General features: G+C 32.1%; 1 protein-coding gene across 1 annotated transcript in view; it reads left to right on the top strand.

Moving 5' to 3' along the window:
• Positions 1-247: 247 nt before the first annotated feature.
• Positions 248-15,139, top strand: part of LOC129225236 (DNA topoisomerase I, mitochondrial-like) — a gene marked incomplete at its 5' end in the record, with an annotated part of 61,218 nt that continues 46,326 nt past the window's right edge. The window contains 1 exon segment of the mRNA XM_054859809.1: positions 248-308. Within this exon segment, the coding sequence (XP_054715784.1) occupies positions 248-308 (61 nt within the window).

The raw sequence follows: 15,139 nt of genomic DNA, 5'->3' as shown, positions 1-15,139 counted from the left end.
ATGGCGTCGAAAAATTTCTAAGTCCCACGTACCAAGGCTTGAAGCTGGTCTTTGTGCTCGAAGTTGGAAGTTCGAGACGATCGAACAACTTGATACGCTAGGGACACGAAATTTTCTGACGCTCGTATCTTATTTTGTAATGAATAACATATTTTTTTCTCTGTTTAAAAAATGTTTTACAATGTATACGATTTATCTATTTTTATAACAATTTAATTAAACTTGCGTCATTGTCGATTGTTTTCAGGGTACAACGACACCGGTTGTGGTAGCATCGACTCCGAAAGAATCGTCAGTGCGACCTCATGGTAATTTATTTCCATTTCATAATTTCCTAGTTTTTTTACTGATACCCTAAATTCACAGAATATGTTTGATTACACATTTTTTTTTTGTATCCTTCACGTACTACGTTGTCATTAAATTTTTAATAAATCAAATGCTTGAAACTGACAGAAAATTATAAATATTGGATATAAAAATAGTTTGAATATCTTTCGGTAAAGTAGAGTTAAACTAAACTCAATTAGCGTTTTTAATGCAATGAAAACTTAAGTTGTGAACCAAGGAAATTAAACCAGCAATCATGTTTAAGTTTTTGAATCAGCATTTAGTGAGATGAACTTGGTTATTAGTAAGTTTTATCCCCTTATTAAAGCTGCTCTTAATTAGAACTCTCTTATTAGAACAGCTTTTGAAGCTGTATTATTTATGAATTATAAACTCTATTATGTAGTAAAAAGTTTTGTTTAACTCACTTCCAATGATTTTCTATGTTCAACCTCAAAACATTGCTTACAATGAATGTGCTCTGTCTGTTGTTTTACTTTGGTAAATATTTTACAATTCAAACTGGGGGGAAAAATGAATAATTACGGCCTAGTGAAGCCCCAGGGTAACTTTTGGGGATCTCCTACCTCAGTTTGCTGTCTTTCCAAAATTTAAACATGAAACTTTCATTTTAGTTAACGTGGGCCAGGACATAGGGTCTACCTATTTTTTCTCTGGATTAAGGAGTGAGTCTCAATCACTGTCAAATATATAAATGAAATTATTTATTTAAAAACAATTTGTAGAAGACTAGAGCATTTGTGTGTACAGTAGAGAACCAATTATCCAGGAAGTACGGGACCATCGCTGTCCCAGATATCTGAATTTCCCGGTTTTCTTGATTGCTAAACAGCGCTATTGGCCGTTTGTGTTTGAAACTTAAATTACTATAATAAATAGTAATACATATTAAAATAGGAAGAAAATTGTTCAGAAATGCTTATTATTGAAAGTTATCCATAAGACCTGAGACCCTGAGACTTCATTTTGAAAAGGAAAAAAAAAAACACCACTTTTTTCCATGTTTTAAACCGGAAGAAAATGAAGGGAAGGGCAAGAAACAAGTTCTTGAAGGTAAATGTGCGATTTTTCTACTATAATGTATGAAAGGATTTGTTTTCAGGAAAGCTTTTTCTGTTTAGATTTTTTTTGTAGAGGTTTAGTGTTTGCGATTACGGTAGTTATTGCTTTTGCAATAAGTTCATACCAATAGAAATTTGATTTATCAGTGTTGCATTTAACAATTTCTAGATTCCACCATCAACTATCCAAAAAAATTCGCAAATCTGGTTTTTGGTGTTTCCCGTGCTTTTCTGACGTCACTTACGCTCCAAACGACTTTAATTAGAGACTATTCAATAAAATATTGTATTAGAATGTGAAAATATTCATTTCTTTAGTATTCAGTTGTAATAAAACAAGAAAATTTCAAAGTTACGATTGTACTTTCTTCAAAAAAAATATTTTGGAAATTTTGCCCCGCATTAAGGATAACCCCTTGAATTTCATTTTTATAAACATTTTCCCGAGTTATAGATGAGTAATATGGTATTTATTAAGAAGCCTCTCATATTCTTTTAGGTATTTCAAAAAAATGCATAGTTTTTCAAAAATTGCCAATAATGCATATTTTTTTTAAATAGAGGGAAAATTGGCAAAAGGTTGTCGGTTTTCTGGTTTCCCGGTTTTTTGGTTCCCAGATAAAAGGTTTTGCACTGTACAAAAGATATTTTGATGCAATATTTTAACTGATACGATTGGTAAAGTTATATACAAATATGAAATGATGAATTACTTATTGAGTAACTAGAGGTGTAAAATTTCCCGAAATTTTGAAGCCTTGGAAAAAACCAGGGTTTTTTTCAGGAAAAAATTGAAATTTTTTTACCAGTTAAAATGCGATGTAATTCTCTTACAAAACTTACAAATGGCTTAAAATTTAAAAATGCACACTGTCCATTTTATTTCCTGCTGAGAAATCTGCTTAAAACTTTCATTATTATTTATAAAGCCTTTTTTTTTTTCTTACTGCCAGTCTTAGATTTATTTCTAAGTTCAAAACACCCAAAATTATCAACAGGCCTGGATCAGCGTACCCGCAGTGTTGTGGGGGCCCATGCAGGGGTGCTGTCTTAAGGGGCCCAACAGCCCAAGAAGTCAGGGAGGGGGGAGGGGAAAGAAAAATCTAGTATTAAGACTTATAATGTTGCAAATACACACTGCTGGCCTCTGTGGAGGGGCCCTACTGATTTTGTTGCAAGGGGGGCCCAAAATTTATGGATCTGGGCTTGACTATCAAAATTAATCTAATCAATCACTAGGCAGTTGATTTTGAGAAGAGTGATTTTTATGAATTGCTAAATCAAAACATTTCCACTTATTAAATGTTAATGATATGTGTATAAAACATAGTTTTAAGAGAGAAAAGTAGCAAAAATACTTAGGTGCACTAGGAACTTAAATTATCTTACAGCTTTCATTATCAAAGTTATTGTTTTCATGTGGAATACTAAACAAGGAAAAAAATCCAAATGTGCTAAATATTATAAAGTTCTGAATACAATTTTTAATTTTTTGAGTAGAAATTCACCCCTCTGCAAGAAAAATGACCTTTTCCCTAAATTTTCCAGTTTTTTTTTTCTGGCCATGCCCATTTCTACTCGCACCAAATGAAATTTTGAAAAAGGTTTTACTTAAACATTTCCATTAGTGTTGTTATTGATATACTGATTCTGTTTTGTGCATGTATTTACAGCATTAGTAAGAGGAGTATCAAATACTACGGTATGCTTGGAAATTAATCTTACAACTCCCAGCTTGGATTGTCATAATTAATATGGGATACTGAATACAAATTTATGTACATTAAATAAAAAAAAAGCATTGGAATATAAGAATAATAAATTTCTGAACGCATATTGGGCTAGAAACTTCAAAATTTTCAATTTTCCCCAGAGTGGAAATGAACCCCACCCCCTCCAGTTTCCGTTTTTTATCTAGGGGTGCCCAACTAGCAGGCTATGGTGCAGGCTGTGCTATTGAAATTTTTAGGAGGGTTGTTTTAAAGGGGTATTTCCCCCCTTTTTTTTGGAGAGGGGGCTTTGCAATATTTAGGGGGGGGGGCATCCCTATTTTATCCAACTATTCCCATCTCTATGTATTAACACTATGCATAGCTAATATAATGAATGACTAATTTGGTTCTTTTTTATCTGCAATTCTGCATAAATGTATAATTAATTTCTTTACTGAAATGTATTTTAAAGTTAAATAATCATAGTAACATGTTACGTCATAAATTAAGAATTCCATGCATTCACCTTACATGGAGATACAAACTCAAATTGCTTAAAATATCATTATAAATTACAACTTGTTCTAGTGACTTTCTGCTATCTCAGTCAATTCAGTAACTGATAAATTACTTTATCATGAAAATTTAAAATTGAGGAATAATATTCAAAACTGAGGTTGTCGGCTTGCAACCACCGAAAACAATGTCCACCTCAAGCTCTGCCATTCAGAATATCAACGATTTCGCGTATAAGTTCATTTGAATTTTGGAGTTTGCAGTTTGCAGGGTGGCTCGAAAAACATTTTTTTTCTAATCAATTTCTAATAGCGCAGAAAACTTGCGCATTGGCATCCTAATAACGGAAAAAAATAATTTAAAAAATTATAATTAATTTTTGAAATCTCGCAAGAGCCCACAAGTTGAGAAAAAATCGAAAAATTGACAATTTTTAAAGAAGTAATTTTTTTTAAAAATAATTTACATCATTTCTAATAGTATAAAAATACATTTTGTAGTTACCGAAATGTATAGAAAAAACTTGGTGGCACATTGCCGATCATTTGAATTCGTGCAAAAAGCCTTAAAATGCCATTTTTAAAGTAAAAGTCATTTTATAATACAAAAATTCTTAAGCTGACATAAAGCTATAAAAAATATACTATTAAACATCTGTTTTAAAGTTTTATATACATTTGTATTATGCTGAAATGACTCTGGACTCACCATGGTGCAGGCTCATCATTTCAAATTTTTACAGGGGAGGGGGTGAGGTGCAGTTTCAATGGAAGATTCAACGGGAAACAGCAAAAATCACACCCACCCAAATGTCAATACATTTATTTCTCAAAGCCGTGGGAGGGGGGCAATAAACCATCCCCTGACCCACTAAATGACTGGCCTAATCAGATGGCGTCGAGTCCATCTCACCACCCTACCCAATTTAACCAACCAATTTGGGTGTGATTCATTATGCTGAAGTTTTTTACTGACTTCGTATCAAATACTGACTTCGTATCAAATGTTTTTGATCTGATTGTTATTTACTATGAAAACCTTCTGAGTTTTCATGCTTGCAACAGTTTCTTGCAGCCTCTGTCACAAGTTTTGCACATTTCTCTACTGATTTAGTGTGTTATCAAATATTCAAGCTATGGCAGGGCTTTGACTTTCAAGGAAATTCAAAATCTTCTGTTGACAACAATGGTAGTGGTATCAGCTTACACTTGAGCCGATCAATAAGTTCAGGATAATCTGCGGCTTGAAAATTAATGAAAGCTTGAAGAATCCTGGCAGCTCATTTCAGACTTTCAGTATTCTCCTGTAGCCTAATTCTTGAATGTGCAGCGTGTAGTCCAATATCATCGCCACATCATGTTTTCTGAACAACAAAAGAACGAGTTTCAATGAATGACGGGATCAAGGATTTATTTTAATGTTATTCGGTAAATGTCTTGTTGTTTGAATGACCTTTAGTATATGCTTCGGAACGTATGTCACTTTGTAATGCATCTTAATATTAAACCAAACAGGATCGTAGGTCTTTGCTATAATTTTACCAGTATCAGCATTACACTTGTCGAACTAATTTGAGAAACATTAAGTCCTAACACCAAGTTAGCACGGTTAACCCTTGGGAATAACTGGAGTCTGGGATTCTTAACAGCTAATTTTGGATAACTTGTTGAAATGTCCTGGGGGTATGGAAATTTCACAAAAAGATGAAATTTCCGTGCGATACTAAATAAGTAGAGAGATGTATAAAGCTTGTGACAAAGACTGGTGAAAAAGTTTGCGGGCGTGAAAACTCAGATAGCTTTATTAAGCAGACAACATTCAAGTGAAATTCTTTGATGAAGAATTTGATACTAAGTCAGAATTTAAAGAACTTAAACAGAAAAATCACACACAAATTGGTTAAGTAGGGTGCGTTTGGGGGATGGGGGGGGGGAGAGAAAACTTGACTTGCTGCTACCTCCCCGTGGTGAGTCCAGAGACATTTTAGCGTAATGAAAAATAAATAAAGCATTAAAAGGGATTTTTATTGAAAGCCAAAGCCCTGCCATAACTTAAATATTTGATACCCACTCAATCGGTAGAGACATGAGCAAAACTTGTGACAGAGGCTGAAGGAAAATGTTGCAAGCGTAAAAACCGAGAGTTTTCGTAGTGCATAACAATTAGATCAAGCACATTTGATACGAATTCAGAATTTAAAAAAACTTCAGCAATAAATGACATCCTAATTGGTTGGTTGATTGGGAAGGGTAATGAGTGGGACTTAACTTGCTGCAACAGTCACGTCATTAGGCTTGTCAATTAGTGGGTCAGGGATGGTTCAGTGCCCCCCCCCCCCTCCCTCACGACTTTGAAAAATAAATGTATTTACATTTGGGGTGGCATGAGTTTTGCTGTTTTCCGTCGTAACTTCCATTGAATTTGCAGTCTTTGACCCCCACCCCTGGAAAATTTGAAGTGACGGGCTTGCATGTAGTGAGTCCTGAGTCATCACAGCATAAGAGAAATGTATATAAAAGAATAAAACAGATATTTAATAGTATATTTGTATTGCTTTATGTCAGCTTACGAATTTTTGAAATAATGACTTTTACTTTAAAAATGGTATTTAAAGACTTTCTGCGCGAGTTCAAATGATCGCCAATATACCCCAAGTTTTTTTACACATTTCAGTAACTACAAAGTGTATTTTTCATACTATTAGAAATGAAATAAATTATGTTTTGAAAACAATTTTCGTCTTTAAAAACTGCCAACTTTTCTATTTTTTCTTCAACTTGAGGGCTTATGAGCGATTTCAAAAATTATAATTTTTTAAATTATTTTTTCCATTATTAGGATGCCAGTGCACAAGTTTTCTGCGCTACTAAAAATTGATTAGGAAAAAAAGTGTTTTTTGACCCACTTTAGTGCCCACATAGGGGGGGGGGGGGGGTCATGGCGCAGACTGCGGCATTGAAATTTTTTGGCTAGTTTTTGAAGGGTATTTTCCTCATTTTTTTCGGGGGTGGGGCAGGGGCCACCCTTGGAGTATGAAATATGGCATGCATTTTAATAGACAGCTATTAGTAGATATGGATTTTCTCAGAAACTATTTCTCTTGAAAAGTCTTGTTTAGAAATTAGAATATTCAAAACTTAATATCCAAGTATTTAAATTTTTTTATTAAAGTTGCATATTTTATGTGAAAAATTAGCAGTTGATGTTGAATTGACTATATATTTATTACTACTTAATATTATGATTTTTTTTTCTGGTTACTCTCTTTTATATTTATATGAGTTTGAACTAAATAAAGTTTTTATGCGATTTGTTAAAAGATTTGAGAAAAATTGAAAAACACTAATATTTAATTTAACATTAAATTATTATCATTAATTTATTATTTTCTCTCACATAAAAGTTAGTTTGAATGTGATAAAATTAATAATCAACAGTTTGAATAATTTAGTGCTATGGTATCTTATAGTAACTTTCATTCATTATTAAAAAAAATCTATTTTTTACCCATTTTCGAACATTTAACTTTGTTGCAATTTGGTTGCCGAATATTAAAGTGTTCGGCCGAACCGAATATTTGACTTGTCTGCCAAATATGTAGTATTCCAAAGGCCAACCATATATTCAGTGCATTTTAAAACTTGCTTATCTCAATGAAATATTAAAAAATATATAAGTAAATGAATAAAAAGAAATGAAAATGTGTCTTGATGTACAGAACTCAGTTGGATTTGAATGAGCTTTACCAATTTTATGAGTAATTTTCAATTACAGAAACCTAATTCAATATGTGTTACACTTTTTTTTTCATAATTATATTTCATGCCAATCATAGTTTACCTTTTTTATTTCTCTGATAGCATTGCAAAATTCACATTACTTCTCTGCTAAAAATTAACTAAAAGATAAGAATTTGGTATTTAATACTTATGAGACATTTTTACAGTTTAAAACCAGTCAGTGAGTTATTTTATTGTTATTTACTCTCCATTTTCTTTTGTTCATCATTTATAGTAGAAGCATTTCACTAAAACAGTACAAACTTAACATCTGGATTACTGTTTCACTGATGCATATGAATATTTTAAGTTTAAAAACATTAAAATTATAATAATACAATTCAAATTACTAAATATTAAACTAGCCTCATCCAATCCCCATAAATAAAGCACATCTATTTTTGCCAGGACAGTTCTTATCGTTTTTTTTTTTCCCACTTTTGGTAAGAATGTGCTTACTCTAAATTTTAATAAACTTCTCTTAAATTTAATTACTAAAAAAATTAGATTTATTAAAATATTTACTGAGTTATTATGTTGAAACATGTTGTAGTGAAGATTTAAAATGATTGCTTTCACAACTAAATGCAGGTTCTTCAACTTATTAATAATAATTAAATTAATCATTAAAATAGTTTATTTACTGTGTATTTATACTAGTACCTGGACGACCAAGCATCGCTCCGCTTTAAAAAAATTTTTTTTTTGTCAACTCGTGTTTTTCTAAGGTTCGATATTTTTTAAAATATACTTGAAAAACATCACATTAACGAAGTATTAAGGTTCTCGCCAGTCGTTGGATTTGCTTCGGAAAAACAAGTGATATATACATGTATTCATCAGCATTTTAATCATTTCAGCTATAAGAAGTCTATTACTGAATATAGGCCTCCTCTTCCAACACAGTCATCCACATAGGGAAGCTCTGAGCTGGTTTTGCATACATATTTAACGCACGGTACTGCCAAAAAAAGTAGTTTCTAAGACCAAACATTACAAAAATAAATATGAAAAAATTGCTAAGATTGAAAATGCGCCGCGACCACCTTATAACACTAAAGTACTAAACAAAGATTCGGAATGCAATTAAATCAAAATTTTGCTTTAAACTTTCTGTTACATTTTTGTTCCCACTATACAATTTTGCTGTTATTAATTATAAGATTTTGAACTTGGAGCCAGTTTTACTATGGTAAAATCGGTTTTAACCCAATACTTCCTTCCATACTATGTTGCGATTCACGATTTTATCCCAATCGAGATTTTCACTTGGAATAGGTAATTTTAGTATAGTTGGTCACTTTACGCCAGAAAATGCTACATACAGCGTGCTATCCATAAAAACTGATGATCCACAAACCACACTAACAAATTATAACAACAACAGTCTTAACAAAATATAAACAGTCTCAAGACATTTGTTTTTTCGAAATAAAATTTAGGTGCGTGATTTAAAAAACATATAAAATTATTTGAAATGTTAAAAAGAAGATAAATAAAATAAAATAAGGCAATCAAGCAATCGTTTTGCTTATCAAAAAAAAAAAAAAAAAAGCTTCACATCGACTTACATAATGCTTTTGAATTTATTTTTAGCCAAGTGCGATCGAATTAGCCAAAGTGGCTAATATCAGCCAAACCTGGCAACCCTAAGCAAGTTTAAAATTTTAAAGGGAGAAGGGACAAATTTTCATTGTTATGGTTGCAAATCGTCTACCTTATGTGTCAATTAATAATTTTTCAAGGCTGAACTCAATTAGACTTTATATTAAAGAATTTTTTTGTAAAAAATGACGTTTTTGCAGAAAAAACGCTGTTGTAGATGAACTTATATAAATTGAAAAGCTACAATTAAATCCAAAATTTCATCCAAATCGTTAGAGCCGTTTTCGAGATACGAAATATATATACATACCCACAAGAATTGCTCGTTTAAAGATATAATAGACCTCAAGGTTCAGAAAATTTTCAAGTGGCCAATGGCCACTAGGCTCAAAAAGCTTGGTGGCCACCAGTTTTACCGGGTTTCGAAAACAGCGCTGTAGTACAAGAATGGGGGTGGGGGAAGGGGGGATTTCGACTTGTATTTTTTGAAACAAATATTATGAAAGTGATGCTAAAGGAATGCTAACAAGAAATATAAATTATATTAATCATGGAAACATAAGAGGCATAGGGTGAAGGTTGGGAGCTCCTGAAGCAAATGGTTCATTCCACCCATTTTAAAGTTTCATAAGAAAAAAAATCATTAAGCCAAAAATAAAGTAGTGTACACAGTACCATGGTCCCACAGTGAAAAAAAAATTTTTTGGCATAAAGATATTTAACTACAGACCTCCTCCAGTAATATACAATTTGGCATTTACCAAGAATATATTTCCCCCCCAAAAAAAATCATTCTTTTTGCATTATTTGAACTAAGAGTATGACCAAACATGGCGACTACGTTCAATACGCAGCGTCGCCATGTTAGGATGACTATGAAGGGAAAACAATCAAAGGACTGGCTATTTGGCTTATATTTTAATCTGATGCAATTGAAGATTAAAAAATTACAACTGTTATTCGAATAAATAGAAACTAGCCCCCGTTGTTTAAACGATTTTCAATGGAACGTATTCCTAATCGATCGCGAGTATTACGGTCCACATCACAGCAGAAATATAAGATATAGTTTATAGAAATATATTTTTTTATTTCTTTTTTTAATGATGTTGGATTTATAATGAAATACAGGATTTATGGGAAAACATGGAACTTTGACTATGGCAAAGGAATGATAAAATGGGGTGCGGGGGGCTTTGTGCAGTCAAAAACAAGTTACCTTTTTAAGTTTTAAATTAGTTAATTTTTTTTCCTATTTTGACGATTTTCAGAATAAAGACTGTTTGAGTTAATTGGGAATCAAATAGGATCGGAACGACCTTCGAGGATTTATGTAAAAAAACATACATAATGGTGTGTTTTTTTAAAGAGCCAAAATTTGCATAATATTTTCATACTTTCAGAACAAGATTTAAAGCAAAACATAAAACTGTTTTAGAAAAAGAATTTGAAAAAAGTACAGGGTTCATACACTTTTGGTTAAAAAAAATTCTCTTACTTTTCCAGGTTATTTTTTTAGAAAATTCCAGGTTACTCGCTTCACTCAAAATTAAATTTAAGTAACAATACTTTCAAAATAGTCGAAATTGTTCAAAGTAGCAATGTGTAAGAACTGAAACTTTTCCACTTGTAAAAAAAAACTTGGTTTTTTAAAAAAAAATTTCTGTCACAAGTTTAAAAAAAAAAAAAAACATTTCGTTAAAAATAGGGAAGTTGCAACCTATTAAATGTTCATATTTTGGCTATTGGATATTGTTAATTGACCCTCAAAACTAAAAAATTCCCCTTCGCCGAATTTTAAAACACCGTGGTTGATTTTTAATGAATTTTTAAAAATCCACGCGCAAAAGTGCGCGCTTCTGAAACGTCACTAGCCTACGTCACAGGGCGCGAATGGGCAGCCTTCCGCCGAATATCCCTTGTTTTCGCTAGGAACATTTTGAGCGAGCTGATATTTTTATTTTTTAGAAATTAAATAATCCTTTTGAACACACTATGGAGACCGGATTCGTTAAAGCACAATCTAAATAATCTTCCTCATGTAACATCAATGAGGATATTCGAATATTTCCGAGAGGATGAGAGGTTTAATGTTCCAGAAACGCGAGGAGTTAAATGCGAGGAGATAAGCCTTTTACGTTTCGTCTACGAAGTCGAATGCGTGATCTTCGGTTTCTGCCCTACCGGAAGGCGCATGTCGTCATTTCCTATGCCATCTGACGTCACAGGCGCTTGAACTTTAAAAATTAATTTAAAAAAAACTACTTATCGTATCGCAAAAATTTTTTCACCTATGATGTTCATACATGTTACTCTATCATATAAAAATATAATTGAAAAATCGAAAACTTCCCTATTGTTTTTATTTGTTAACTATTTGTTAAAAACAATGTACTTTCAACTTATTTTAACGTTTCTCTGATGCCACATGTCATGCATATTAGCGTTTTGCTGTAATCAGCAGCAATCTTTCTCCGCTTTTGGTTTACGATTCTTTTTATTTTCCTATTAGTATGTAATACAAAACATATTGAGCAAAGTACAAAGCTATTTTTGAGTATAAATATGATTAACTCGTTGCATCGATGGGCATACCATACAATGCATTCTATCAAAAGTCAACATCCGTCAATCATAAGTCAATGCCAATAATCAGTTTTTTTTCCTTTTGCATATAAAGGTTGCTTGCATTAAAATTAAAAATTTTCTTTTTTGCACATTTACTTTCAATAAACATTGCTTTCAAAAGATATTGAGATAAACATCTAATTATGTTTTTGTAAATTTTTGTCTATGTCCATCTCGCAAATGACCAAATATGGCGACTAAGTAAAAAATTTAAGATAATGAGTAGATTTTTGAATTTGTAGCATAAAAGTAGTTACAAATAATAATTTATCCTTAAAAAACTACAAAATATATTATAAGACAAAATAGTCAGTTTTTAGCACATAAGCGTCTAAATCAATTAGAATAAAAAAAAATTCTGGAGATAAAATTTTGCATTTTTCCAGAAAATAATTACGAATTACCCGGAAAAAAGGGCACATTTTGCGTTGTTATCAATAGTTTGCATTGCAATAAATATCCAATGCTATTTTCGGAAACTTAGGCACTTAAAAGGTTTTGTGTACTGCCATCTTTGGAATGACCAAATATGGCGGCTACGACAAAAATTAAGAAATAATTTTTTGAATTTGTAGCATGAAAACAATTTAAAAATAATAAATCTTCATGAAACTACACTTCAGTTGAAAAGTTTTTAGTACATTTGCGTCCAAGGCAATGAGGATAAGATTAAGTTTTAAGAACAAAAATTTTCATTTCTCAAGAAAATTACATATTTAAAAAAAAAAAAAAAACTTGCAGCACATTTTGCGTTGTTTTCATTAGTTTACAGTTAAAGAAAACATCCAATTCTGCTTTGTTTTTGGAATCTTAGGCATTTAAGCATCGTGTCTACTTTCATCTTATGAATGACCGAACATAGCGACTACGTTTCATTCGTAGCTGAAAAGACTTTTCGATTAAAAAACGATTTTCTCAATTGACCCTACCGTCCGCAGGCTTGTGCTTTAGAAGAAGGAAAATGTTCTTCTCCCGTTAAATTTGTGCATAATTCCTGTTCACCCTAGGAAATTTTTTCTTTGGAACTATTGAGGGGCAAAAATGGCGTCCGCGGAAGTTTTTTTTTGGTTCACCTTTTTTATTTTATTGCCAGCGTCATTTTGCCTCAAAACTTTTTACATTTTCAGGAAACTTTTTCAGGAAACATCGATAAAAACGAGGATTAGAACTCAAGGTTCAAAATTCCCTGGGAAAAAATTTTTTGGGGGCAAAATTTGAAATTTTCCTGATTTTTCCCAGACAATTCCAGGTTTTCCTGGAGCGTAGGAACCCTGTAATTTAATAACCATATTTTCTTGTGTATTATCGGCGGGCGGCCTATAATCTGCAGGTTCTAAAATGGGCCTGAAGAAAAAAAAAGCTTCGTATAATCTAGGACTCGACCGATGCATTGGCCAGGCCGATGCATCGGCGCCGATGGTTCAACAATTTAGCCATCGGCATCGGCATCGGCGGCCGATGCTAACTTCCAGGAAACATCGGCCCATCGGCCTTAAAAAACATCGAAAAGCCGATGGAATTGGCCGATGTTTTTGAAAAAAAAAAAGAGGACCTTTGTTGTTTTACTTTTTAATACAAAGTAAAGGGAGTTACTGTTTTCATATAAAATTGTTTACTTAAATTTCAGTATGAATTTCTATTTTAGTCACCCCTGAAAGAGTTTTTTATACAGCATTCAGGTACCAAATATGTTTGTTGCGTTGTTTCTTGCGGCTGGATGTACGTATCTCTCATAATTCATAACTCAAAAATGGTAAACTGTAGAAGGCTAAATTTTCGCATGTGGGGTGTGCGTACGTTCCAGTTGTGAACTTCACTTTTTATTTTCGATCGGGTGTTCTAAAAAGCCTATTTACTCATTTTTTGTGGCTATTAATTACTTAGTTCAATGCTAAATTAATATAGCGTCTCAGACTGACGATCATTCGGTGATATATTGCCGAATTGGAGACTATGGAAACAAATATGAGATGGCGAAACCGGTTTTGTTTCATTTTGTTAGATTCCAGTTGAAACGACGGTAATTTTTAATTTTTCGATATTTGTAATATGAATCACAGTAATGCAGTCTTTTCTGTATTGCTTCGGCGGAGCTACAAGTTTGAGGCCCGTTGAAATACATTTTGGGGCCCTATTTCTCTAGCACAGAAGTTATAAAACATTTATTATAAGCATTTTTGTAACTCCTACGGTTCCCCTATGGTTATGGGGCCTCTCGCGCAATTGCAACATTTGCTATATTTGAAATCCGCCACTGCACGTCAACACAAACTCGGGTGCAAGTTTTAAAAGGGTTTTCCTGGCTCAATGTTTATGATTATTTTGAACTCTATTTTTTACGATTATTTTTTGTATTTCCGAGAACACTTGCGTGCCCCTCCTCTAAATCGAACAATTTCTGAAATTAAACTCTAGTTGTACTTCTGAGTTGTTTAACACTAACACCATTCATAAAATTAGAGTTTTTTTTTTTCAAACTTTATCTTTTGCTGTCAGAAATTGATTAAAGACGTTTTGAATGGAAACATAATTCGGAAACCAAAGGGACTTTTGAATTTTTTATTCGAAAGTGCTGAAGTAGATTCAGAAACTCTTCCGAGGCGTTGGTGGTAGCGGTTCTGTTCTAAAAAAATGAGGCCGAAGTTTAAAGTTGTGAGTCACTCCAAAATCAGAGGGTGACCCCCCCCCCCCCCCAACCCACCCTCGTCGTTTCAAGCACTTCTTAAATATTTAGCGATTATTTATTTTGGTCAAGAAATATCATCTTGCGTATTTCTTATACTTGTTTCACCTATATTTCGTAATGCGCCATCATTTTTGCATCATTAATAGCGATCGATTTTTTTTCTGTTGTAAGTAACTAATTTTATATATATATATATATATAAAATAAATGAATCAGTTATTTTCGTTTTCATCATATTTTTAATAATATGTTATAGAAAAGTTTCTTAGGATTTTCTATTATGCAATTTTTAAAAATTTCAGAAAATTATTGTTAAATTGAAAAATTTAATTTGAACTTGTTTGTAGTGCTTCATAAAAGATTAAACAATCAAATTGTTCAATATTACGTGTGAAAACATCAGATCAAGTAGTATATGTATTCAGTTATTAACTTGATGTAAATATTGAGTTTGTTTATTGTTTATCGTTTTAAGAACCTCGCTCTTTTCGTGGCTATTGCTTTTTCTTCGCAAAATTTATGTCACGGTTATAGCTTTTATGAAAAATGCAAACTTTTCCTTTCATAAATTTTAAATAAGTATAAAAATATTCCTATTATGATTTAATATTGTAATTTATCTGTTCCCTTTTTTGTTTAATTTGATGATTAAAAAATGTCTACGTGCAATCTTTCCACTTTAATTGCGTAATTTGTTAACGGTTTCATAGTTTTATTCTTTTTTTTTTTTTGAATGATTAAACAACATAATGTTTTTTAATGATGTTTAGTGTACCTAAATCCATACAGTATTACAATATT

This window comes from Uloborus diversus, chromosome 6 (assembly GCF_026930045.1).
Source record: "Uloborus diversus isolate 005 chromosome 6, Udiv.v.3.1, whole genome shotgun sequence".
NCBI lineage: Eukaryota > Metazoa > Arthropoda > Arachnida > Araneae > Uloboridae > Uloborus > Uloborus diversus.
The sequence above is the reverse complement of the archived record's forward strand: the minus strand, read 5'-3'. Positions and strand labels throughout refer to the sequence as shown.